The following is a 25,752-nucleotide window of genomic DNA, read 5'->3' on the forward strand; positions in this document are numbered from 1 at the left end:
TTTGAAAAGTAATAGTAGTGAACAGATTACGCTAGTAGGGTTGCAAGAAGTTTTGTAAGGAGAATTATATGAAATATTGCAAGAAAGACTATGAGGAGAATTATTAGTTGATGATAATTAAGAGTAATAGATATATTAAGAAATGCAGAATAAGTGATAAAGAACGGAAAATCATCAAAGGTGTTGACGGAAGTCTAAAACATTGTATAAGATAAGAAGTTATGTTATGTGATGGTTGGAAATGATATGTTAAAAAAACTAATAAATATATGTATGAAGATGATTAGACAAATTCATGGAGGACACTGATGGCAACAATGCTTTTGAATATCAGGTGCTGGAAATCTCAGGAGGGGAGAGTGCTGTGGTGCTCACGTCCTCCTTGCAGTTTTCCCACAGGCAGTGGCGTAGCATGGGTTGTCAGCACCCGGGGCAAGGCAAGTAATTTGTGCCCCCTAACCCGTGGATTTGCGCCCCCTAACCCTAACCCCCAGATGTTGCGCCCGGTCCGGCCGGCCCCCCCTGCACCCCCCACGCTACGCCACTGCCCACAGGCCTCTGGTTTTCCACTGTGAGAACAGGGTGCTGGACTAAATGGGCCACTGGCTCTTCTGGTGTTCTTTATGTGGCGCTGGAGTGCTGAGGTTGAGGAACTGACTGGCACACTTCCGAATGTGAGGTGGAGGTGCAAAATCACATTTGTGAATACAGTCATACCTCGGGTTGAAGTTGCTTTTAGGTTGAGCACTTTTGGGTTGCGCTCCGCGGCAACCCGGAAGTAACGGAACGCATTACTTCTGGATTTCGCCGCTCGCGGATGCGCAGACGGTCAAAATGACGTCACGCGCATGCGCAGAAGCGGCGAATCGCGACCCACGCAGATGCGGGTTGCGTTTACTTCAGGATGCGAACGGGGCTCTGGAACGGATCCCATTCGTATCCAGAGGTACCACTGTGTTCTCTCTGGGCTGAAAAACTCCCCATGGTTTTGAAAGAAAAGAACTAGCACAACAGGGAATTGGCTAGGCTAGAACCCCTTTCTCCAAAATGCATTTTTCGCTGCCAGGGAGTTTTTGTTGATATGAGAGCACATTCAGAATCAGTGCCCCTCCCTGACATTTGAAATGGAATACAGTGGTACCTCGGGTTAAGTACTTAATTCGTTCTGGAGGTCCATTCTTAACCTGAAATTGTTCTTAACCTGAAGCCCCACTTTAGCTAATGGGGCCTCCTGCTGCCGCCGCGCCGTTGGAGCACGATTTCTGTTCTTATCCTGAATCAAAGCTCTTAACCTGAAGCACTTTTTCTGGGTTATCGGAGTTTGTAACCTGAAGCATATGTAAGCTGAAGCATATGTAACCCGAGGTACCACTGTAGTCCACTCATTCTGCCTCGTGCTTGGTAGACCAGGTCTTCTGTTCAGCTCCTTATGAGGCCTTACGCATGAGAGAGAGGAAGACGTGAGCAACACTCGTGCGATAACATGGGAGCCTGCAACTTTTCCACAATGCTCTTGACTCTCTGCCAAGGTCCTGGTGACACTCGAGCTTCCTGTTTTGCGCTCCCCAAGTTTCCAAACCCTCACATACAAATGTACTGAAGGGTGTTGCTTACCTCAGTGCAACGACAGCACTGGGACAGCAGACGCAGCCAGATCGACAGCCTTATCTCCTCCCCAGGAGGCCGGTTCCCCATGCGCAAACTCAGTTCTGATGTTCTGTGCAGAGGTCAGAAGGGAAGGCACGAGGCATGGGCTCCACCTGGGTGATGGTGCCGCCCACAGTGCTGTGTGAACTGGGCTCAAAAGCCAAGGCATGGGAAAATAAAATGGAGGTGGAAGAGGAAAGCGTGAACCAGAAGCAAAAAATAAAAAGGCACCTTATTTCATTTCATTTAAAAAAAAGGAATTTCCCAAGGTTGCCAGGGAAGAGGAAAATTAGCAACAACTCATGCTCAGGGGAGCAGATGCCAAATTCTCTCACGTGTGTCCTAGTTTCTTTAATAAGAAATGAACCCGATGCCCCCCCTCCATTCCAGCTGTGGAAAATATCTCTCTGGATGCAGCAACAAGCCAGCCAGCAGGGTCTTGCACAGCCAAATTCCCTCCTTCCCAGTTCCCGTCATCGGCACGTTGTGTCAAGAGGGCTGAAATATCGCACCGCGTTTTTACACGTGATAAGTCAAATTTTCACAAGCTTCACCAGCTGCTGCAGATGATAGCACCGCCTAGAAGACAGCCTACACCCCCCCCAACCTATGCCCAAATTCTGAATGTCCAAATTCGGACGGGGCAGGTTCTGCAAGTTGGAAGACCTGGTGGCGCTTTTTATGGCCATCAATAGCAGCATATGAACATTGGAAGAGCCCGCTGGATCAGGCCAGTGTCCCATCTAGTCCAGCGTCCTATTCTCAAAGTGATGACCCCCCCCCAGATGCCCCCATGGGAAACCCACCGCAAGCAGGACCCGAGCACAAGAAACCTCTCACCTCCCCCTTCCAGCAAAGGGTGATCAGAAGCATCTTTGCCTCTGAATGTGAAGGCAGACTGTAGCCATTAGGTTATTGAATCATAGAATCATAGAATCATAGAATCATAGTATCATAGAGTTGGAAGAGACCACAAGGGCCATCGAGTCCAACCCCCTGCCAAGCAGGAAACACCATCAGAGCACTCCTGACATATGGTTGTCAAGCCTCTGCTTAAAGACCTCCAAAGTAGGAGACTCCACCACACTCCTTGCCAGCAAATTCCACTGTCGAACAGCTCTTACTGTCAGGAAGTTCTTCCTAATGTTTAGGTGGAAACTTCTTTCTTGTAGTTTGGATCCATTGCTCTGTGTCTGCTTCTCTGGAGCAGCAGAAAACAACCTTTCTCCCTCCTCTATGTGACATCCTTTTATATATTTGAACATGGCTATCATATCACCCCTTAACCTCCTCTTCTCCAGGCTAAACATGCCCAGCTCCCTTAGCCGTTCCTCATAAGGCATCGTTTCCAGGCCTTTGACCATTTTGGTTGCCCTCCTCTGGACACGTTCCAGTTTGTCAGTGTCCTTCTTGAAATGTGGTGCCCAGAACTGGACACAGTACTCCAGGTGAGGTCTGACCAGAGCAGAATACAGTGGCACTATTACTTCCCTTGATCTAGATGCTATACTCCTATTGATGCAGCCCAGAATTGCATTGGCTTTTTTAGCTGCCGCGTCACACTGTTGGCTCATGTCAAGTTTGTGGTCAACCAAGACTCCTAGATCCTTTTCACATGTACTGCTCTCAAGCCAGGTGTCACCCATCTTGTATTTGTGCCTCTCATTTTTTTGCCCAAGTGCAATACTTTACATTTCTCCCTGTTAAAATTCATCTTGTTTGTTTTTGCCCAGTTCTCTAATTTGTCAAGGTCGTTTTGAAGTGTGATCCTGTCCTCTGGGGTGTTAGCCACCCCTCCCAGTTTGGTGTCATCTGCAAATTTGATCAGGATGCCCTTGAGTCCATCATCCAAGTCGTTGATAAAGATGTTGAATTGGTATGAGCTTTCTTGTGCATGGACACTTCTTCAGATACAGTGGTACCTCGGGTTAAGTACTTAATTCGTTCCAGAGGTCTGTTCTTAACCCGAAACTGTTCTTAACCTGAAGCACCACTTTAGCTAATGGGGCCTCCTGCTGCTGCCGTGCTACCGGAGCATGATTTCTGTTCTCATCCTGAAGCAAAGTTCTTAACCCGAGGTACTATTTCTGGGTTAGCGGAGTCTGTAACCTGAAGCGTATGTAACCTGAAGCATATGTGTAGTGGTTGGGAGTTACTCGTGTGTAAACTTTCCCACTTTGAAGCTTGGTTGCATAGTTTAAACCGTTTTGACTGCACAGCCCATCTCAGCGTGGCTGCCTCAGTCGCTAGCAGAATCTGTCTGTAGGCGTTTCTTAAACCTTTGCCAGCATAAAAGCTGTTTGACACCCAATTGTCTCCGCCTCTCATTGCGCAGAAGTCTTCTGCACAGGGAGGGCGTGGGTAGTGGAGGACCAGTGCTCTCCTCACTGACTTCCAAGGAAGAAACCAGGAGCCCTTCCACCTCCTCTGCCATTTGCTCTCCTGGATCCTTGGTGTTACGCTGATTTCCTTCCCCCTCTATCAAGCTACGTCTTCCCCTTGTGCTGGTACCTTCCCCTGCAGAATCGGAGAGCCTCTCCTTCTCCCGTTGCTCTGATGTCAGTTCCCTGACAATATGTAACCCGAGGTACCACTGTACACTGAAACAGAAGTCACCAGACCCTTAAATATAGTGAGAGGGTGGGGAGGGGTATTACTCAGAAGGGTGGTGGGAATGGGTGATTGGCTGATAGGTGTGGTAAACCTGTTGACGACTGTCAACGACTGCAATTGGTCTTACAGGAAAAAGCAAGGGGTGAGATGGCTAAAAATAGCTTTATCATGTATAATGAGATAAGAATCCAATGTCTCTATTCAGACCAGGTCTCTCCAAGGTTTTAAGTTTGGTAATAAGTTGCAACTCAGCAACCTCTCTTTCCAGTCTATTTCTGAAATTCTTTTATAATAAGACAGCTACTTGGAGATCTTGTATAGAATCTCCTGGGAGACTGAAGTGTTCTCCTACTGGTTTCTCTGTCTTGTGATTCCTGATATCAGAACACACCAATAACAAACTTAGTTGGTCTCTAAGGTGCTACTGGAAGGAATTTTTAAAATTTTGTTTTGACTACGGCAGACCAACATGGCTGTTGTTGTTTAGTCATGTCCGACTCTTCATGACCCCATGGACCAGAGCACGCCAGGCACTCCTGTCTTCCACTGCCTCCCGCAGTTTGGTCAAACTCATGTTGGTAGCTTCAATAACACTGTCCAACCATCTCGTCCTCTGTCGTCCCCTTCTCCTTGTGCCCTCCATCTTTCCCAACATCAGGGTCTTCCAGGGAGTCTTCTCTTCTCATGAGGTGGCCAAAGTTCTGGAGCCTCAGCTTCAGGATCTGTCCTTCCAGTGAGCACTCAGGGCTGATTTCCTTCAGAATGGAGAGGTTTGATCTTCTCGCAGTCCATGGGACTCTCAAGAGTCTCCTCCAGCACCAGAATTCAAAAGCATCAATTCTTCGGCGATCAGCCTTCTTTATGGTCCAGTTCTCACTTCCATACATCACTACTGGGAAAACCATAGCTTGAACTATACGGACCTTTGTTGGCAAGGCTACCTTTTATCTGTCATGCATCTTCCAGCATTCGGCTACCTTGGATGTCCATGGCTTCTAGTGTTCTGAGAGAGGGAGAAAACCTCTCCAGCTCAAAACTTAACAAGTCCCAAATGCTGCAAGTTTTCTTCGTAGGGGAGCTGCTCCACCCCCCTTGATCATTTTGGCTGCCCTTTTCCAACCCTGCGATATCTGCTTTGAGGTGAAGCGGCCAGAACTGTACAGAGTATTCCAAGCATGGTTGCACCATAGATTTGTGAAACGGCATCATGACACTGACAGTTTTATTTCCACTTCTTTCTCACTTTGAGGCATATGGGGGCCAGGCCTGCAATGCACACAAAACGCCAATTTAATATTGATAGAAGATAAAGTAAAGGTTGAAGTCGCCAGGCTGCATGTGGACCATGAGGCAAGGGTGGGAAGTCTCAGGATACTCCCTCTGCATTTGCAAGAGCCGATCTTTAAGTGTGGCGGCATCTGCACTTTGGAACTCTCTGCTGATTGATGTCAAGCAGGTGCCTGCTAAAAACATTCTTATTTAGACAAGCCTACCTAGCTACAGAGCCTAGGACTTGCCGATCAGAAGGTCGGCGGTTCGAATCCCCGCGACAGTGTCAGCTCCCGTTGCTCGGTCCCTGCTCCTGCCAACCTAGCAGTTCGAAAGCACGTCAAAGTGCAAGTAGATAAATAGGTACCACTCCAGCGGGAAGGTAAACGGCGTTTCCGTGCACTGCTCTGGTTCGCCAGAAGTGGCTTAGTCATGCTGGCCACATGACCTGGAAGCTGTACGCCGGTTCCCTCGGCCAATAAAGCGAGATGAGTGCCGCAACCCCAGAGTAGTCCACGATTGGACCTAATGGTCAGGGGTCCCTTTACCTTTACTTAGCTACAGTCATAACTTGGATCCCAAATGCCTTGCAAGTCTGACGTTTTGGCTCCTGAACGCCACAAACCCAGAAGTGAGTGTTCAGGTTTGCGAACGTTCTTTGGAACCCGAACGTCTGACGCAGCTTCTGATTGGCTGCAGGAGCTTGCTGCAGTCAATCGGAAGCCACGCCTTGGTTTCCAAACGTTTTGGAAGTCGAACGGACTTCCAGAATGGATTCCGTTCGACTTCCGAGGTACCACTCTATTTAGAAAGTTATTGCGAGTTTTAATGTGCTTTTAGTCCATTGTTATTTTAACTTTTGGAAAGTCTTAAATTGCTGCTGTTGATTTTTCTTGTAGATCGTTTTGTTGCTTTATCATTCTTGTAAACTGCTTTGTGTATGTCTGGTTCCCCCCCCCCATACACACACACACACAATCAAGCAGTGTATACATTTCATGAAATTAATAAATAAAGTGAAACAGCTTATCAGGTGGGGAGAGGCCTGGGGAATATGCTCTAAAGCACCTTTCCCAATGTGGTGCCCTTCCAAATGTTTTATCCTCCAGCGCCATGCATCAGCCAAAACATCTGGGGAGCACCACGTTGAGGAACGCTGCAGTCTAAAGATTTGCTCCATAAACCAGCAGCTGTGACAATTCCCTGAGAAAACAGGCCCAGCACATGCAAGATCCCCAGCGTTGGAGGGCATGTTTTCATCTACCAGATGTTGTAGTGCAAGTTTCAGGAAGGTCACTGGCCCCAAGGGATGACCTCTCTATAAATATAATAACCATTAGCAGTTCAAACTTCCCACTGCCTTGACCTTCTGGCTGCAAATAAACTCTCTGCATACGATTCTTATAAACCCTGTGGATTTTAAGTGGGGGACACAGAAATAATTCAAAGAGGTTAGTGCCGCTCTTTAGAAACAGAAACGTTTTCATGCAGGCCTATCTGCAGAGGAAGTGGTGAAATTTTTAAGCTTATGCTAAACGAACACCCACTTGGCCTGGTCTCAGAGCCCTTTGCTGCAGAGGCAAGCTCTCGTGCGTCAGAAAAAATAAATGTGCTGTTGGCCTGCTAAGGAAAATGTTTTGAAATGTGAGCAAAGCCCATTGTTAACTCTTCATCACCAGACGCCTTCATGTCTTTCTCTTACAGGCTTTCGGTTGGCGAACCTATTCACCTACACAAAGTACATGGAGCACTAACCAGGTGGGACATAGGATCACAGAACTGTAGCCTTGAAAGGGACCCAAGGGGTCATCTGGTCCGACCCCCTGAAATTCAGGAATAACAGCTAGAGGACTCTTGAGTAGAAAAGAGTAGAGCAGAGCTCATAGAACATTTCAAGAACTGTTTGAACACAAACTGTCAGAGACTTTATACAGAGATGAAACCATCATTTTATGTGCCAGTATTTCTTCCAGCATAGGAGGAAACCACTTGGAGGTTAGATCTCTTCATCACTTCAGCAGTTTTGTGTCTCCGCCAGACTCCCACAGGACTAGAACCTCGATCCACTCTTCGGGGCTGCTTAATACAGTGGTGCCCCACAAGACGAATGCCTCGCAAGACGGAAAACCCGCTAGACGAAAGGGTTTTCCGTTTTTGAGCTGCTTCGCAAGACGAATTTCCCTATGGGCTTGCTTCGCAAGACGAAAACGTCTTGCAAGTGTTCCGATTTTTTTACGCTCCCCCCCCTTTTTCTAAGCCGCTAAGCCGATAATAGCCTTTTAGCAGATAAGCCACTAAGCCTTTAATATCTGCTAATCCGCTAAACCGCTAATTGCGCTAATCCGCTAATAGGGTTGCTTCGCAAGACGAAAAAACCGCTAGACGAAGAGAATCGCGGAATGGATTATTTTCGTCTTGCGAGGCACCACTGTACCTTAAAGCTATCCAGCCAGCCTTGAAGGCACATACCCAGTGTTTGCAACAACTGGACATTTCCACACACACATTTCTTCATTTAAAAAAAGATAAGGGTTCAAGGGTTGGGTGTAAAGGTTCAATGCAATGTGTTCAGGTGTGTAATATTTGCTCATCTGACAACTGGGCAACGTTTTGTTTCATTGCAGCTCTGAACCAAACACCAGAGTGTGAAAGTAGACAAAGTCTTTTCAGTGTCAAGTTTTTGTGGGACTCCTTCAGTCCAGGGCAGTCTTTCCCCAAGCGCCAGATGTTTTGGACCAAATTGGCCACAGCCAGTGAGTATAAAATAGAACGTACCATCAAACCAAAGAAGGCAACAGCTAACTGGGTTGACACTGCTTTCAGTCAAAATTGGGAGGGGGCATACAGCAGGGTAAAGTAAAGGTAAAGGGACCCCTGACCATTAGGTCCAGTTGTGACCGACTCTGGGATTGCGGCGCTCATCTCTCTTTATTGGCCGAGGGAGCCGGCGTACAGCTTCCGGGTCATATGGCCAGCATGACTAAGCTGCTTCTGGCAAACCAGAGCAGCGCCGTTTACCTTCCCGCTGGAGTGCTACCTATTTATCTACTTGCACTTTGAGGTGCTTTCAAACTGCTAGGTTGGCAGGAGCAGGGAGCAACGGGAGCTGACACTGTTGCGAGGATTCAAACTGCTGACCTTCTGATCAGCAAGTCCTAGGCTCTGTGGTTTAACCCATAGTGCCACCCGCGTCCCTTTATACAGCAGGGTGGCCAGACCAAAATTAGAATGGGAAATAAATTGTTGGACTCACAAGGCCACCGTCATGGAGGTTGCAGGGGGAGAAGGACCCTTTGTGTCCCTTTCAGCTCTGCAATTCTGTAATTCTACAAGGTTTCCAAATTGTGACGGGGGGCACTTCGGAGAGTTAATAATAACAATAATAATAATTTATTATTTATACCCCACCCATCTGGCTGGGTTTCCCAAGCCACTCTGGGCGGCTTCCAACAAAATATTAAAATACAATAGTCTATTAAACATAAAAAGCTTCCTAAACAGGACTGCCTTCAGATGTCTTCTAAAAGTCTGGTAGTTGTTTTTCTCTTTGACATCTGGTGGGAGGGCGTTCCACAGGGCGGGTGCCTCTACTGAGAAGGGTCTGGGAAGACTCTCTCACAGAGAGAAGCATTCATCACCCCACGAAGCCCATTGCCCAGCCCTTTCCAGCTAGCTTTCATAAGCCAGGATGGGCAAGGATCGAGGAGACAGGTGATCGGTTTCACTCGTCCAAGCAGCCTGTCCACATCCTCAGAGGTAACAGATTGGAATTGATCCCACGCAACTTGACTAGACAGGACTCTAGCACTCTCCCGCCCCGGCCCTGCTCCCACGGTGGAGTCTACCTCTTCCCGAATCTGGGCGACTTTATCTGCAAAAAACTTTGCAAAATCATTGCAGGAGATCATGTGGCCCCTACTGGGCCCTGATGGAGCAGGTGGTTCCGCTAAATTGCGAACCACTTGAAAGAGTCTCCTGCTGCTGTTTTCTGCAGATGCAATAGAGGCGGTGAAGAAAGTCTTCTTCGCCATCGCCACTGCCGCCTGGTAGGCTCGACATTGAGCTCTAACTCGTGTCAGGTCAGCTTCAGAATGAGTTATCTGCCACCGGCGCTCTAGCTGTCTCAGCGACTGTTTCATTGCCCTCAGATCCGTGGAAAACCACAGGGCTGAACGGGCTCCATGCAATCGGAGAGGGCGCTTCGGAGCCAAATAGTCAATAGCCCTGGTCAATAGCCTTTCTCCCCCAGCTCCCACTCCCCCCATGTAAATCCACCTGGCTGCCAAAGCAGAGCCTCTCACCCTCTGACTTGATCCAGCTCTTCCTCAGATGGCAAGACTACTCACCCCTTTTGGTGCCGTGGCGTTGCAGGATGGCAGAGGCTTCACTGGGGCGAGGGAACTGGGCCTGCTCTTCCTGATAGTGGTGCCCTTCCTATCAGGAACTGGATCCTAGCCTGCACCCGGCTTTGGCTAATGGGGATGCAGGCTGGGGACTTGGGCTGTGCCAGGGGCAGAGCCAGCAGAGCAGGTAGCCTTCCCTTGGATCCGCCCCTTGCCCATTTAAGCAGCCCACACCTGGGACACTACCTATTTGTTCCTTCGCTGAGTTTTTCCCCTGCCCACCCACACTCGGTTTAAGCTGGTAGTCAATGACTTTGCTGTGGCTACGGTGGTCATCGGTCTTTAAGGGGCCGGGTAGGAATTTGCCCACTGGGCTAATTGGCCCTGACCCGGTGGTTTTGTCTACCTCATAGCAATCATCACAACAGATTGGGCATTGGGGGAATCCTTTGTTTTGGATGGAGGGGAGGTTGTAGTCTTCGCCTACCCCTCCAAATGCTGGGGTATCCTGTTAAAGAGATCCGGGGGGAGTGGCCATGTCCACATGCCCAGGGGGGCCAGGACTGAAGGCACCCCCCCCCCAGATGGTGGGCCCTGCAAGGGCCACTGTGGCGTTTGCCCGCCTATGTGTGTGACATCATACTGGGTTCATAGGGAAAGGGTTGACTAACTGTAAAATGACTAACCAATGGGAACCCAGGGGGCAGAGTTAACTGTGTATAAGGTTTAAGAACAGAGAGTTTTTTGTAGTGAGTTGTTGAGAAGACAGTCTGGAGTTAGAAGAGTCAGAGAAGATACCGTATTTTTTGCTCTATAAGACTCACTTTTCCCCTCCTAAAAAGTAAGGGGAAATGTGTGTGCGTCTTATGGAGTGAATGCAGGCTGCGCAGCTATCCCAGAAGCCAGAACAGCAAGAGGGGTTGCTGCTTTCGCTGCGCAGCGATCCCTCTTGCTGTTCTGGCTTCTGAGATTCAGAATGTTTTTCTTCTTGTTTTCCTCCTCCATAAACTAGGTGCGTCTTGTGGTCTGGTGCGTCTTACAGAGCGAAAAATACGGTAAGTCTGTGGGTTGGGCTAGTCTGGTGTGAGAGAGGGAGAGAATTTGTTAAGAGGAGTCAGTCAAACAGCTGAGATAATCAGTCAGAAGGTATTAGGAAGGTACAGGCCGGTAAAGAAACTAAAGTTAAGATACTGACAGGAATATTATTTGAGAAACCATAAACTTGTTAATGTTTGTAAAATAAACTTGTTTTTTTTGGTTCACTTTTAACAACTGACTGGACTCAGTGTTTTACCCGAGAGTAACTGATTGGTGGCAGTGGGGAAGCGAGCACAGTGGTGGCACAGGGATCAATAGACCATTAAACGTCCGGGGTCCCTGTGTGATCGCCACAGCCACCCTATTTGATGTAAGTCTTAGGAAGCCCCGTCTGGATTGACCACGCATCACTTCTGGCAGGCGGGCCGGAAGTATTTTGATTGCCCCATGTCCAAGCCAAACCTCTTTCATCTGTATTCAATAAAGTTGTGGCCTGTTTTAACCCAAAAAACCAGCCTCATTGGTCTCTTATTTGCATGAGTTGGGGTATGGGAACCCCATGCATAGCCCTGCAATCAAGCAGGGTTAAAAGGAGGGCTGAACTCTGTCCTGGCAAAATAAATACAACATGGAATGAAAACACACACAAAAAGCCAGCAAGTGAAAGACTGCTGGGGTGGCAGCTCTTGCAGTTTGGCCACAAGAACGGCATGTTTAATCAATGGGGGTAAGGAAGGAAAATGGCCTGAGGCGGCTGTGCTGTTATTGCAAAGAGAGTTGGGCGTGGGAGGACGTTGCGGCCTGCAGCTCTCCAGCATCTCCTAGGAGCATCTATCAGCCGCCCGGGACCCACCAGTCTCCACCAGGCCTGACCCGTGACCCAGCACATCAGGCCATTGGAAGAAAAGCAGGCCCGGTGCTCGAAAGAGCCTCTGACCGCCCCCCTGCCCTGCAAGGAGCACGGCTAGTTTCTGTTCAGAATGAGCTGCCCTTCCCCTTAGTCAGTTTTCGTTGCAGATTGGATCATGGACTTTATGGAGTTCTCCAGAAGTTTGTTCTTCTTTTCAACGTCAGCCTGGGAACGCTCGATGCTCTGAAGCTTACTTTCCAGCTCGGTGAACCTATTCTTTTCTTCCTCGATCTCTTTGTTCAGCCTTACCACTTTGGCCCAGACCTCGTAGTTCTCCTTCTCGAGGCTGCAAAAAAAAATGGGAAGTGATGTCAACAGGCAGGGCAGGCCCTACCGTTAGGAGAGTGTGGCCACATGCCTCAGGCGGCAGGTGATGGGAGGATTTCAGTGATAGCTTTCCCCACTTCTCCCCAGCCCTTCCTCCTGAGCCCTTGGCCATTCTGTTGGAGATCAAAGCAGGCCTATCACATGCCGCCTTAAACTGGCTTGCTGCCCTAAGGGGCAACTATCCCATTGCCAGCGTTGAAGCTAATTTCAACTGCCAACCCACTTAGTTTCTATACATGGAATGGAAGATGCCATCTTGTCAGCAGCGTAGCGTGGTTTGCTGGCAGCCGGGGCATGGAGGATGGACGCAGCCATTCTGTGGTATTATTACTGTTCTGCCTTCCTCAACATGGTGCTATCTCTGGTAGCTTTGGGCTGCTAGTTGCACCTGCTCTACCCAGCACAGCCCTAGGATGCCGTAGCTGATGGGAAGATGGCTGGATGGACACTGGGGCTGGTGGAAGTTGAAGCCCTAAAGATCAGGAGAGCCCAAAGTTCAGGAAGGATGCTGAAGATGGTTCAAGCACCCGGCAAACAGCCACATTCTGTATTTGCAGGTTTATCCATTAAGAGATCAATTTGATGGGAGTAAGAAATGATATATAAATGACACTTGTTTCCCATAATTCTTTGGGGAAATTTCTGGGGTGGGGAGGAGAGAATATGCATTCTTTTTGATGACTGCAGGGCACTGGGATTAGATGAAATACAAAAAAATGCATACTATAATAACAAACAATAACAACACCCCCCAAGAATATTATTGTTCTGGGGATTAAAGAAGGAATGTTGGGGGGGGGGGGGGAGAGAACCATGTACCTTGAACTCCATGGAGAAAAAGGTGCAGTGAGAATGGAACAAATAAATAATAAAATAAAACTATCAGCTTCAGAGAGAAACAGACTCAACTGAGTTATTTTGCATTACCTCCTAATTTGCTCTTCATAGTCCTTTTTCTGCGACTCCATCTCCTCCTTCAGCTCCGCAATCATCTTCCTAAGCACCTTGGGGTCCTCTGAATAGCAGCCCCTGTTTTCAGGACTGGGGTTTGCAACCACTGTCCCGTTTTGCCCAGGATGAGGAATGTCATGTATTGGAGAACCCTGTCCTGAAATTTCACTAATCTGGTCCAATGGTCTCTCATTCTGGGCCTCTTTCCTCGTTTCCATCGCTGAACCACTGGGGGTGTGGGAGTTGGAAGCCTGTGGGAGATTGAACCACTTGGACAGACCCCCTGAGAGGGTCCTTTTGTGGGCACCTGTAGAAGAAACAGGCTGCAGGCCGGCTGGGGAAGGCGAGGACCAAAATTCACTGTTGAAAATCTCATTTCCATCCGTGCTTTGGTTCCCTCTGTTGGAGGAAAGGAAGGAAAAGCATTTCCTGCTGGGTAGTGTCTGAGTCCTTTTCCTGGGCTCTTCTGTCCACGTCCCCAGAACGTCGCTGGGCTGCATCTCCCCGTTACTTTCTGCCGCCTCAGCTGACCCGGCAGCCGATTCGGAGATGGAGGCGTCAGGGTTGTCTTTCTGAAAGAGAAGAGAGAAACCTTCAAGCAAATGCCGAGGCCAAACTAGACACCGGAAGGGCAGGGCTGTTTTTTCAGGCAAATCAGTGCAACCGCACTTGGAATACTGCATCCAGTTTTGGTCGCCTGACTTCAAAAAGAACATTATAGAGCTGGAAAAGGTTCAGAAAAGGGCGACCCAAATGATCTTTATTCTTTTAAGAGGGATTCAAGGGAACTTACCGGGAATGCACAGTTCAGTCTGAGACTGACTGAATTGTATACAGTGGTGCCTCGCAAGACGAAAATAATCCGTTCTGTGATTCTCTTCGTCTAGCGGTTTTTTTCGTCTTGTGAAGCAAGCCCATTGAAGGATTAGCGGATTAGCGCTATTAGCGGCTTTTAGAGGCTTTTAGTGGCTTATCTGCTGATCGGATCAGCTGATAAGCGACTTAGCGGCTTAGAAAAAGGGGGGGGGAACCCAGCAGGAACTCGCAAGACATTGTCGTCTTGCGAAGCAAGCCCATAGGAGATTCGTTTTGCGAAGCACCTCCAAAATGGAAAACTCTTTCGTCTAGCGAGTTTTCCGTCTTGTGATGCATTCGTCTTGCGGGGTACCACTGTAATAGTGAGAGGCTTACACAAGCCTGCAACCAGCTATCTGCTTTGCGTGTAAAAAGGAGAATGTAAACTCTGCTCAGTAAAGGAACTTGTTAGTGCAAGTTAGGAAGGATATTAATAAACAATATATCTTCTCCTGCCTCCCTGCACCTCCCCACAGCTTGCTTGTTTCCCATAGGTTGCATCTGGTTCGCCCCTGTGAGACCAGGATACTGGACCAGATGGGTCATTGGCCTCATCCAGCAGGCTCTTCTGAGATTCACGCCTTGGAAACCATTTCGGCTCTATTTGCCACTAGTGAAGTCTTGTCGCTGTGGCTCATTTTGCGTTTGCATCTCGCTCTGCCTGCCTTTATTTGTTTTCATATCCCTGCTGCATTGTGTTAGATTTCATGTTGCTTTTTCGTTTTTTTGGAAGCCACTTCGTCAATTCTGTAAGTGTTATGTACTGAGTTGAATAGGATCCAAACTGCAGCAGTCTGATTGGTCCTGGAACAATAGGATTCAGAATGCAGCAGTCTGATTGGTCCTAGAACAATGCAGCAGTATGATTGGTTGGCAGGAACCACCCAATCCTGCTCCAGATAGAAGTGAATCCACAACCTGATTGGCTTACAGTAGAATTCCAGAATTAGCCAATCATGTGCAGCCCATTGTGTAAATAATGTATATAAAGCAGATACTGTGAGGGGACTTTCATTCATTCCTCCTCACCACTATGAGCTGAATAAAGAGCATGAAATCACTTTGCGACTCTGAGTATATTTCAGTAAGCAACTAAATGAATGTGCATCACACCCCCTGTGGCGCATGGGTAAGACACAGAGGCCACAAAGAAAGACGGAGAGGCAGTGTAGTGCAGTGGTCAGAGTGCCAGACTGAGACCTGGGAGGACAGGGTTCAAATCCCCACTCAGACAGGAAGCTCACTGGGTGACTTCAGGCCACTCACTCACTCTCAGCCTTGCCTACCTCGCAGGGTGGTTGCAATGATAAAATGGAGGGGGGGAGAAATATGTACGCAGCCTTGAGCCCCTAGGAGGAAAGAAAGGTGGGGTACAAATTAATAAATAATAATAATAAACGCTGCTCACGATTTGCCGCAGGAGAGTCCTGCTCCCCACCCTGGCCATGAGCGGCCTCTGGGCGGCATCCCAGCCGACGGAGCTGCGAGGAACTGGGGATTTATTGGAGTCACTCTTCTGCAGAGGCGGAGCAGGAGCCACGTCTTTCGATACGGGGAAGAGCTTTTCATGGTCGCTGATCAAGGTTGACATCACTTTCTGGATCTGGGGAGTGCCTGCGGGGGGGGGGGGGAGGAACACACCAAAGGATCATGCTAGGTAGAAGCCTGGGGCAGGAGGAATGGTGCCACGGACCCCCTGGGTAGGTTACGGAGACCCCCTGGGGCCCCAGGACCACCAATTGGGAGACACTGATCTATACAATACATTGGTGCCCCGCAAGACGAATGCCTCGCAAGACGGAAAACTCACTAGACGAAAGAGTTTTCCGTTTTGGAGGTGCTTCGCAAAACGAATCTCCTATGGGCTTGCTTCGCAAGACGACAATGTCTTGCGAGTTCCTGCTGGTTTTTTTCCCTCCCCCCCCCTTTTCTAAGCCGCTAAGCCGCTTATCAGCTGATCCGATCAGCAGATAAGCCGCTAAAAGCAGCTAAAAGCCTCTAAAAGCGCTAATCCGCTAATCCTTCAATGGGCTTGCTTCGCAAGATGAAAAAAACCGGTAGACGAAGAGAATCACAGAACGGATTCTTTTCGTCTTGCGAGGCACCACTGTATCAGCTTCATTTAATAATATAGAAATGTAGGTTGCACTAACATACCGTATTTTTCGCTCTATAACACCATAAGACGCACCTAGTTTTCAGAGGGGGAATGCCAGAAAAAAAAAAATTCTTTAAAGGGAGCGCTGAGCTGAGCCTGTATGCATCCCAGGCTCTGCTCAGCGCTCCCTTTCACGAGCCGTGTGGAGCGTGTGTGTGGCATTTGCAGGCTTTTCCCTGAGGAAAAGGCCCTTCTCCCTCCTCAGAGAAAAACCCCCAAGAGCCGCGTGGCTCTTTAAACGGAGCGCGGCTCTTGGGGGCTTTTCTGGGAGGTGGGGGAAGGGACTGAGGGGCTAAGCCAGAAGCTAGAACAGCAAGAGGGAGTGCTGCGCAACAATCCCTCTCGCTGTTCTGGCTTCTGGGATAGCCGTGCAAAGCCTCCTCAGGGCAGCAGGATGAACGCTCCCTGTGCGGTGAAGCTAGAACAACGAGAGGGAGCGCAGAAATCCCTCTTGCTGTTTTGGCTATCTTTGGGATAGCTGCACACGCTGCATTCACTCCATAAGACACACACACATTTCCCCTTACGTTTTAGGAGGGAAAAAGTGCATCTTATAGAGCGCAAAATACAGTATATGAACATTTGCAAAATGGGGTGCACCTTGTTGGATAAATGGGGCACCTTGTTTCATACAAACACCCCACCCTTCCACCCCATTGCACCTCTCATAATGGTGGCAGGGTCTTCTATCTTTGGTCTGATGAGATTCACTCCAAACACTGTCGCCAGATTCTCCACACTCATCTTGTTGGTGGAGGAACTCTGCTGGACTTCATGCAGGAACCTGCCAGAATCCGGAGGCCAGAAAATCAGAAAGTGAGAGTCCAGCAATAACAGGTCCATAGGTTTGTTTTTTATTATGATTACAGTCAACTCACAATTTGCACGGGGGTGGTGCCTAGGGCAGTGGGGCGAGTTGCATGTAAAGTCAAAATTGCATATAGTCCGTCTTGGCTGTGAGTCCTGGAAGACCTGCTCCCTGCACCTTGCAGGCCTTTTCCCCTTGGCCTGGGAAGGTGGGTCCGGACTGACTCCAACTACAAAAACAGCTGGGCTGGAGTATTGTTTAGGGGGCTGTGTCTGGAGGGCAGGAGGGTTGCTGTTATTGATATGAATTTTTGTATCTTTGTTTTAGATCTTTAGATTTCATGTGGAAATTGTTCAATTTGGCTGTTTGTTTTTTGAAGTTTTGTTTGTTGCTTATGACTGTAATTTTGTTATGTTGTGATTTTGGGGTTTTTTCATGTTATAAGCCACCTTGAACATGGTTTCAACTATCAAAAAGCAGCATACAAATAAAATGTACGTAGGTACTGAAAACAACCACTTGGAAGCACTACTGTGCAAGCAATTTTGCCTCCAGGACCCAGCATGCCAAAAAGGTCTTGTTCCCCTCAAGCAAAAAATAGAGCTTTTATGCTCTCCCCCTTACATGAGTTTAATTTGTGCAATTTCAGCCGGCTTGCCGGCAGCACGTGAAGCTGAAATTACACATGCATGAGTTGCAAAATGACAGCATTTTACTTTATTTTTTAAAAGAACTAAAACACTTTCTCAGTTTAGCCTGTGCAAATGCTTCATCTGCGTATTGAGGGGAGAAAAGCATGCCTCCCGGCGCCAACTATTTTTTTAAAAAGGTATTTTATTGCTTTTTTACATATAACAATTACCGTATTTTTCGGTCTATAAGACGCACCAGACCACAAGATGCACCTAGTTTTTGGAGGAGGAAAACAAGAAAAAAAATATTCTGAATCTCAGAAGCCAGAACAGCAAGAGGGATCGCTGCGCAGTGAAAGCAGCAATCCCTCTTGCTGTTCTGGCTTCTGTGATAGCTGCGCAGCCTGCATTCGCTCCATAAGACGCACACACATTTCCCCTTACTTTCTAGGAGGGAAAAAGTGAGTCTTATAGAGCAAAAAATACGGTAATTCAACTAAACTTATAAACTTGATCCAACGATACCTGCCATATATATCTCCAGTGCCCACTTTGGGAACCTATTATTATTATTATTATTATTATTCAAATTTGTATATTGCCCTCCATGCAAAGATCACAGGATAGTTAACAACATAAAAATACAAAACAAGAACAAAACATACATATTAAAACAAAACCGGTGCTCTATACGTTCTTTCTACTTAGGGGGCTTGTCCCAGTCCTGAAGAATCTGAAAATTACCAAATGTTTCTGCTTACTTCTTTCTCGGACAAACAGAAGATTAAGATTTCCAGCTCTAACAATGTGAAGGTCCCAGAAGTTGGAACTGAAATTCACAGCACACTGTGGTCTGCAAATGAGTCCCCTGCCAGCGAGAGGGTTTGGGTGTGGCAACTTGTACATCTCCTGGTGTAAAATGGCGAGATGCAAATACAGTGGACGCTCGGGTTGCGAACGTGATCCGTACGGGAGGCACGTTCGCAACCCGCAGCGTTCGCAACCCACAGTGCCGTGTCTGCGCATGTGCGAGTCGCGATTCGGCGCTTCTGCGCATGCGCCAAAACCCGGAAGTACAGTGGTGCCCCGCAAGACAAATGCCTCGCAAGACGGAAAACTCGCTAGACGAAAGAGTTTTCCGTTTTGGAGGTGCTTCGCAAAACGAATCTCCTATGGGCTTGCTTCGCAAGACGAAAATGTCTTGCGAGTTCCTGCGGGGTTTTCCCCCCCCTTTTTTTCTAAGCCGCTAAGCTGCTTATCAGCTGATCCGATAAGCCGATAAGCCGCTAAAAGCCACTAATAGCGCTAATCCTCTAATCCGTCAATGGGCTTGCTTCGCAAGACGAAAAAACCGCTAGACGAAGAGAAACACAGAACGGTTTCTTTTCGTCTTGCGAGGCACCACTGTAACCCGTTCCGGTACTTCCAGGTTTGGCACGATGCGCAACCCCAAAACACGCAACCTGAAGCGTCTGTAACCCGAGGTATGACTGTACATCAGTGAATGGGCACCTACCGGCAGATGTAACTGAGGAGGTTGTAATTGTCCCGAGGCAGAAGAGAGAGCTGCTTCACTAGCTGACGATGACCCTAGAAGAAGATAAGGCTGGGTTTTCAGTTGTCACAAGCATTTATCCCTAGCACAAAATAACACTGTCATTTCATAGAATTGTAGACTTGGAAGGGGACACAAAAGCCCATCCAGTCCAGCCCCCCTGCAAGGCAGGAATCACTGCTAAAGGATCCCGAACAGACGACCACCAAACCTCCCTTTAAAAACCTTCTGAGGTAGTCTTTTTCAATATCAAAAGCTCTTATCCTTGTACTTGTCCCTACAAAGCATCGGTTCAAGTGGTTTTGCTTTTGCCCCACCGCTTTGTCCCAAAAAACCCGCTTCTTGGCAGTAAATTGGAGCAAACATTGATCCAGAGAAAACTTGAGATTCAGCAGTAAACAGCGGGTTTGGGGGTGGGGTGCAACAGAGCAAGCAATCGAACGCAATCAACATACATGGTTTTCCTTATGCCAATAGCAGCTGGGCAGGGGGAAGCCTGAGCAGCTTCAGGGGGCCATGGTCAAAAGATTAACTCTTTTTCTCCTTGCCAAGGCACTGGCAAGAATCTCAGAAAGCGCTGTTTGCATTTCAATGGGAGGCTTCATTGGCTTCAATAGGAACTTCCTGTGACATGCAAAGAGCAGCTTTGGAGGTGCAATTTTTGTGAGGACTGTGGGAGGGAGAGAAAGTGAAGACAGTCGTACCTTGGATCCCAAACGCCTTGCAAGTCGAACGTTTTGGCTCCTGATCGCCGCAAACCTGGAAGTGAGTGTTCCGGTTTGTGAACGTTCTTTGGAACCTGAACGTCTGACGGGGCTTCCGCGGCTTCTGATTGGCTGTAGGAGATTCCTGCAGCCAATCGGAAGCCGCGCCTTGGTTTCTGAACTTTTTGGAAGTCGAACGGACTTCCGGAACGGATTCCGTTCGACTTCCGAGGTACCACTGTACTGCCCTTAGAAGTGCGTCCCAAGGCAGCTCAGGCTGTTTGCATAACCCATAGAATAAGTGTGCATATTCACTGCATCCTGGAAAGTAACATGAGAATACTGACAAGAGGTGCGTTATTCCGAACCTTTGCCTGATCGGCCGTCAGAAGCTGGCCGCACAAGAGGAAATCCTCGTACTGTGTCCAAGGTATGGCAGGCTCAGGGAGTTCCCTGAGGTAGAGTTTAAGCAGAGAAGCCACCGTGTGGACGTCTGTGTCTCTGCAAAATAAGGAAAGGAGATAGAGAGGCATGCAAAAGACCTTGCTACTGGCAGGAGCAGACCCCAAAACAGTGCTGGGAAAACGGGGACATGGCATACCCATGCAACTCTAGGTTTCGCTTTAAGGAACTTCAAAAGTGGGGCAGAATTCAGCACCCAAATAGAACACCATATCAGAATACTTTTATTCCAGCATTTCTCTGAAGGCATGCGTGTGAGCCTAAAGCAGGGGTAGGCAAACTAAGGCCCGGGGGCAGGATGAGGCCCAATCGCCTTCTCAATCCGGCCTGCGGATGGTCCAGGAATCAGTGTGTTTTTACGTGAGTAGAATGTGTCCTTTTATTTAAAATGCATCTCTGAGTTATTTGTGGGGCATAGGAATTCATTCCCCCCCAAAAAAAAAATAGTCTGGCCCACCACATGGTCTGAGGGACAGTGGACCAGCCCACGGCTGGAAAAGGTTGCTGACCCCTGGCCTAAAGTGTGGGGAGAATGTAGGGTGTGAAATCCCAGAACTGGCAGCCTTGGATTCCCTTGAGAAATACGCCACCTACTGGTCAAAGGACGGCCTCTCTCCCGCGTCAAAGGCATCCCGCAACTCTTTCACCAGGTTGTCCTGGCCAGGAAGTCGGAAGATGCCCTCTTCGTTCAGGCCGTGCTTCCTGATGAACTCGGCACATTTCTCAACCAAGATGGGGACCTGATGCTTCCCAAATTTCTGCTCATATACCATGGTCTCCACCAGCTGTTGACCAAAAACCACTGGTGGGGGGGAGAGAGAAGAAGACACAAAAGAAAGATAGGTTCTCACAAGGTCCTATTCTGGAACCAGCCCACTTAATCCTCAGCTCTGTTTCTGCATCCCTATAGATCAGGCTGCCCAGATTTTACAGACTAAGACTCCCATCAGCCATATGATACTGCTCTGATGGGAGCAGGGATGGGTTGATGGGAGCAGTGGCGTAGCGTGGGGGTGCAGGGGGTGCCGGCCGCACCGGGCGCAACATCTGGGGGGGTGCGCTCGCACTCGCAGCTCTCTGCCCCTACCTGGCTCACTCACTCTCTCTCACTGCAGTGCTGGCTGTGCGAATCCGATCCGAGCCGCTGGGTCGCCGCCCACTGTGGAGGGGGTGGGTGCCAGGCGTGCGGTGCAGAGAGAGAGCGAGGGACTATCTGGGGGAGGGACAGTGCAGCGGCCGCCCAGCGCAGCGCTGAGCGCGGGAGAGAACCACACCAGACCAGACCAGGCAGCAGCAAAAAGAAGCTGGCAGCGGAGGCAGGTTAGGGGTTAGGGGGCGCAAATTACCGTACTTGCCTTGCCCCGGGTTAGGGGGCGCAAATTACTTGCCTTGCCCCAGGTTAGGGGGCGCAAATTACTTGCCTTGCCCCGGGTGCTGACAACCCACGCTACGCCACTGGATGGGAGTTGTAATCCAAAATTGGGAGCAGTGGGTCTCAACCTTTTTCAGACCACTGCCCCCTTGTTTCCATAAATTCACCCCCAGTGCCCCCCGACCCCATACTACCCTATAAAAAGCATCATTCAGAACAGTGGTTTACACAACCCACAAAGGGACCAGGTTGGGGCAAGTCTGACGCAGATGATCCTTAACCGAAATTCTGTGGAATTCAAAATACAGAAGTGCAAATGATGAAACAACAAAGTACTTTTGCATTTTAAAAAAGATAAGAGTACAAATGATGAAATAACACACAAAAAACCTTACTACCTACTACAACAGCCCTGCAATGCGGGTTCCTCTCATCCCCCTGTGGTAGATGAGAGGGGGTAGAGTAGTAGCTTTTCTAAGACCACCTACTGAGTATTGCAGAGGGGAGATTTGAATGAGAGACTTCCTTGACTCACAGCTCAGCCATTCCTGCCAGTTTATTTCACCACTTTAGAGACAAAAGCTTTTCAGTGGCTCTTGGCATTTGGCAAGTCAAGTCCTGCTGTATAATACACAGAGAGCAGTGGCGGACTTTGGGCTTTAAAATTTCAGCAGCACTCTGCGCAACACCAACATTCAGGCCCCCACCCCCTGCCTTCTATTGATCGTCATTGTTGCAGTGTCCCCTGCAACACCCTTTCAACTCAGTGCCCAGGGCGGGCAAACCGGTTGCGCTCTCCTAAATCCGCCTCTTCGGAGAGCTCCTGGCGCATTTGTGGGCACTGCTGCTGCAGCAGTCAAAACGACTTGCGCTCTGCATGAATTTCTAAGAGGCTGGCATTTAAGGAGGCAGCAAGCAGTACCTTTCCTGTGGGCCATGGGCTGCTGCTGCTTCTTCCTGTACTCCCAGCAAAAGAACATCTCCAGGTCTGGAAAGCAAAAGCCCAACTCCCAGCCCTTCATCGGGAGTCCAGGCAGGAAGAGGATGGCAGAGATGTCCAAGTTCCAACCAGCAAAGGACTTCAGAACTTGCTTCTACGCCTTTAGGCAGGCTCCTGTTCTCATCCTTGCTTCCAGATTCTGAAGGAACTCCTGGAGTCTCTTCCCTTTCCAAATCAGCCCAGCATCCACACATCCTTCTTCCCAGGAAGGTCGAGAGGGGCAAGGATCTGACAAAGAGCTCTTTGGCTTTTTGAGAACCATCATAAACCTGTCATTGTACATAGTAAACGGGTGCTTCCTTCCATTACTCCTCCATATGATTTCCTTCACTCAGGCTGAAGCTGCCCTCTCCACATCACGCCTCCCTTCTTTGCAGCAAAAGAAAGAGGCAGTCATTTCCCTCCAAAACGGCGCCACGATTCAGCGCTAGCCAGTCTGGGGCCTGGGATCACATCTCGCCTTCTGCCTTGAAATTACGGCACAGCCTTCGAAAGGGAGGGCGTCCGCAGCCTGCCTCCCCCGGTTGTTACGAGGCCAAAGACTAAAGCACTTTGAAAAAATCAATATGCTCTGCAGGAGCCCAAAGTCTCTCCGACAGGAATACGGCTGTGTCAGTGATGACGCTGCCCTTGTCAGAGTCAGGGCTCTGAAGCCTGCAGCCGAGTCAAGGTCTACAGTGACGAGGGGCTAGCAGACTGGCTCTGAATGGGCTCTTCATGAGGTGGACTGGGAAGCCCAGCCATCTGCCAGTAACAGGCGCAAGCGTCTCTGGGTCCTCGTCACATCAAGGCCTCCTTGTCTTCACTACTAAGGTGGCCTCTTGTTGCCAAGGCCAAACTAATTACAAAATTATGCATGCTTTATTTTGCATACCACCACAGAGGCAGTTGGAAATACGGCGTATAAATAATATGCATATTTGTTTTATTTATTTGCTGAGTTTCTGTCCCACTTTTTTCCTCCAAGGTTGTTCCTGTCTTCGTGTAATCCCAACAACCCTATGAGGTATGTTAGGCTGAGAAGCAGCGACTGGCCCCCAGGGTCACCCAGCGAGCGTCATTGCCAAGTGGGGATTTGAATGCAGGTCTCCCAGTTCTTAGTCCGACACTAACCCCTACATGACTCATTCGCCCACCCCAGGAATATTTCAACTGGCAATCAGGGGCTAAATACGGATCTTCCACACCCATTTTCCAGCACCCAAAGGTAAAAGGTAAAGGACCCCTGGATGGTTAAGTCCAGTCAAAGACGACTATGGGGTTGCAGTGCTCATCTCGCTTTCAGGCTGAGGGAGCTGGCGTTTGTTCACAGACAGCTTTCCAGGTCATGTGGCCAGCAGGACGATACCGCTTTTGGCACAACGGAACACTGTGATGGAAGCCAGAGCACAAGGAAACACCCTTTACCTTCCCACTGCAGCAGTACCTATTTATCTACTTGCACTGGTGTGCTTTTGAAGTGCTAGGTTGGCAGGAGCTGGGACAGAGCAACGGGAGCTCACCCCATCGTGGGGATTCGAACCGCCGGCCTACTGATTGGCAAGCCCAAGAGGCTCAGTGGTTTAGACCACAGCGCTACCCACATCCTTAGTGCCAAAAGCACCTTGCTCACACCTGGCTCTTCAGCATGCGTGTGTGCTTTTAGGACTCATCTGATTTTTAAGATTGCTAATTGTTTTTAATTGTTTTTAATACAGTGGTATCTCGGGTTACATACGCTTCAGGTTACAGACTCCGCTAACCCAGAAATAGTACCTCAGGTTAAGAACTTTGCTTCAGGATAAGAACAGAAATCGTGCTCCGGCGGTGCGGCAGCAGCAGGAGGCCCCATTAGCTAAAGTGGTGCTTCAGGTTAAGAACAGTTTGAGGGTTAAGAACAGACCTCCGGAACGAATTAAGTACTTAACCCGAGGTACCACTGTATTGTGTTTTAATGATGCCACCCAACTCTGGGATCTTGGGGTGAAGGGCAGTTTAATGAATAGCAGAACAACAACTCGTGCATTGCTGAGGCTAGCTACAACACAGCTCTCACAATGCTGCAACCCCACAGCTCTCTCACATCCTCAGAGTTTCAGAAACCTCTATCACAGGAAATTTTATCCTGCGACTTCCCGCAGTGATGAAGATGAAAAGCTAAAAGGTGGGGATGTCTCTTGCCCTACTGAAGTGGATGGAAAGTACCGTATTTTTCGCCCTATAGGGCGCACCGGCCCATAGGACGCACCTCGTTTTTTGGGGGGGAAATGGAAAAAAATTTTTATTTCCCCCCCCCAGATTTCCCCTTCATTTTTGGAGGGGGAAAAGTGCGTCCTATAGGGCGAAAAATACGGTGCATTAAATTGTGGTTGGGCTAACAGCATGTTGATACAAAAGAGCTTTGCGTCCCCCTTTACCTCCTAAGGGAGACCCCACCATGCGGCGGAGAGATTTCACCCAGTCCTCCATGTCAGACTGGGAACTGGCCATCAGCACGTAGGAGTCTTGTCCCGCTCGATTCTGGTCTCCCGAGATGCCTGCGTGGGGGTGGAAAAAAGCAAGTTACTCATCCTGGAAAGTGGAGAAACTGCTGCAGATCATTTTCTCTCCCTACTAATGTCTTTCCCCAACAGACTTTTGCCTGTAAAATATGGCAGCGACTCGGAGGAGCAGTGCTTCCCCAGGGCTGAATCCAAAAAGGGCACTTAAAATCAACATTTATTCAGAGCTAGCTTTTTTAAAAAATGAGGGAACAGCAGTTCTGGCCACTCCCTGCTTTGTTCCAAAAAACTCCTCCCCAGTGTGCGCTAAAGGTAAAGGGACCCCTGACCATTAAGTCCAGTCGCGGCCGACTCTGGGGTTGTGGCGCTCATCTTGCTTTATTGGCCGAGGGAGCCGGCGTACAGCTTCCGGGTCATGTGGCCAGCATGACTAAGCCGCTTCTGGCGAACCAGAGCAGCACACGGAAACGCCGCTTACCTTCCTGCCAGAGTGGTACCTATTTATCTACTTGCACTTTGACGTGCTTTCAAACTGCTAGGTTGGCAGGAGCAGGGACCGAGCAACGGGAGCTCACCCTGTCATGGGGATTCGAACCGCCGACCTTCTGATCGGCAAGTCCTAGGCTCT

At 48.9% G+C, this 25,752-nt stretch overlaps 1 protein-coding gene and 1 long non-coding RNA gene across 3 annotated transcripts in view; both read right to left on the reverse strand.

Moving 5' to 3' along the window:
• Window positions 1–7,454: 7,454 nt before the first annotated feature.
• Window positions 7,455–8,368, reverse strand: LOC310712001. Its single transcript, XR_014528714.1, has 2 exons — window positions 7,956–8,368; window positions 7,455–7,608 (listed from the first exon to the last, which is right to left on the reverse strand). It is a non-coding gene; the product is annotated as an uncharacterized lncRNA (long non-coding RNA).
• A 3,203-nt stretch (window positions 8,369–11,571) lies between these two features.
• Window positions 11,572–25,752, reverse strand: part of ARHGAP25 (Rho GTPase activating protein 25) — a 37,415-nt gene continuing 23,234 nt past the window's right edge. Inside the window, exons 4-11 of one of the 2 annotated variants that reach the window (XM_083514242.1) lie at window positions 25,041–25,160; window positions 20,867–21,074; window positions 20,179–20,311; window positions 19,068–19,141; window positions 16,774–16,895; window positions 15,362–15,567; window positions 13,075–13,670; window positions 11,572–12,106 (exon numbers count right to left, since the gene is read on the reverse strand). In XM_083514242.1, coding sequence (XP_083370368.1) covers window positions 11,908–12,106; window positions 13,075–13,670; window positions 15,362–15,567; window positions 16,774–16,895; window positions 19,068–19,141; window positions 20,179–20,311; window positions 20,867–21,074; window positions 25,041–25,160 — 1,658 coding nt within the window. In that variant the 3' untranslated portion in view covers window positions 11,572–11,907. Of the gene's footprint in view, window positions 12,107–13,074; window positions 13,671–15,361; window positions 15,568–16,773; window positions 16,896–19,067; window positions 19,142–20,178; window positions 20,312–20,866; window positions 21,075–22,566; window positions 23,483–25,040; window positions 25,161–25,752 lie in introns of those variants that run through there. The other variant, XM_083514243.1, reaches the window with a different exon arrangement.

The sequence above is a fragment of the Podarcis liolepis genome (genome assembly GCF_965112155.1).
Source record: "Podarcis liolepis genome assembly, chromosome: 7".
Lineage (NCBI taxonomy): Eukaryota > Metazoa > Chordata > Lepidosauria > Squamata > Lacertidae > Podarcis > Podarcis liolepis.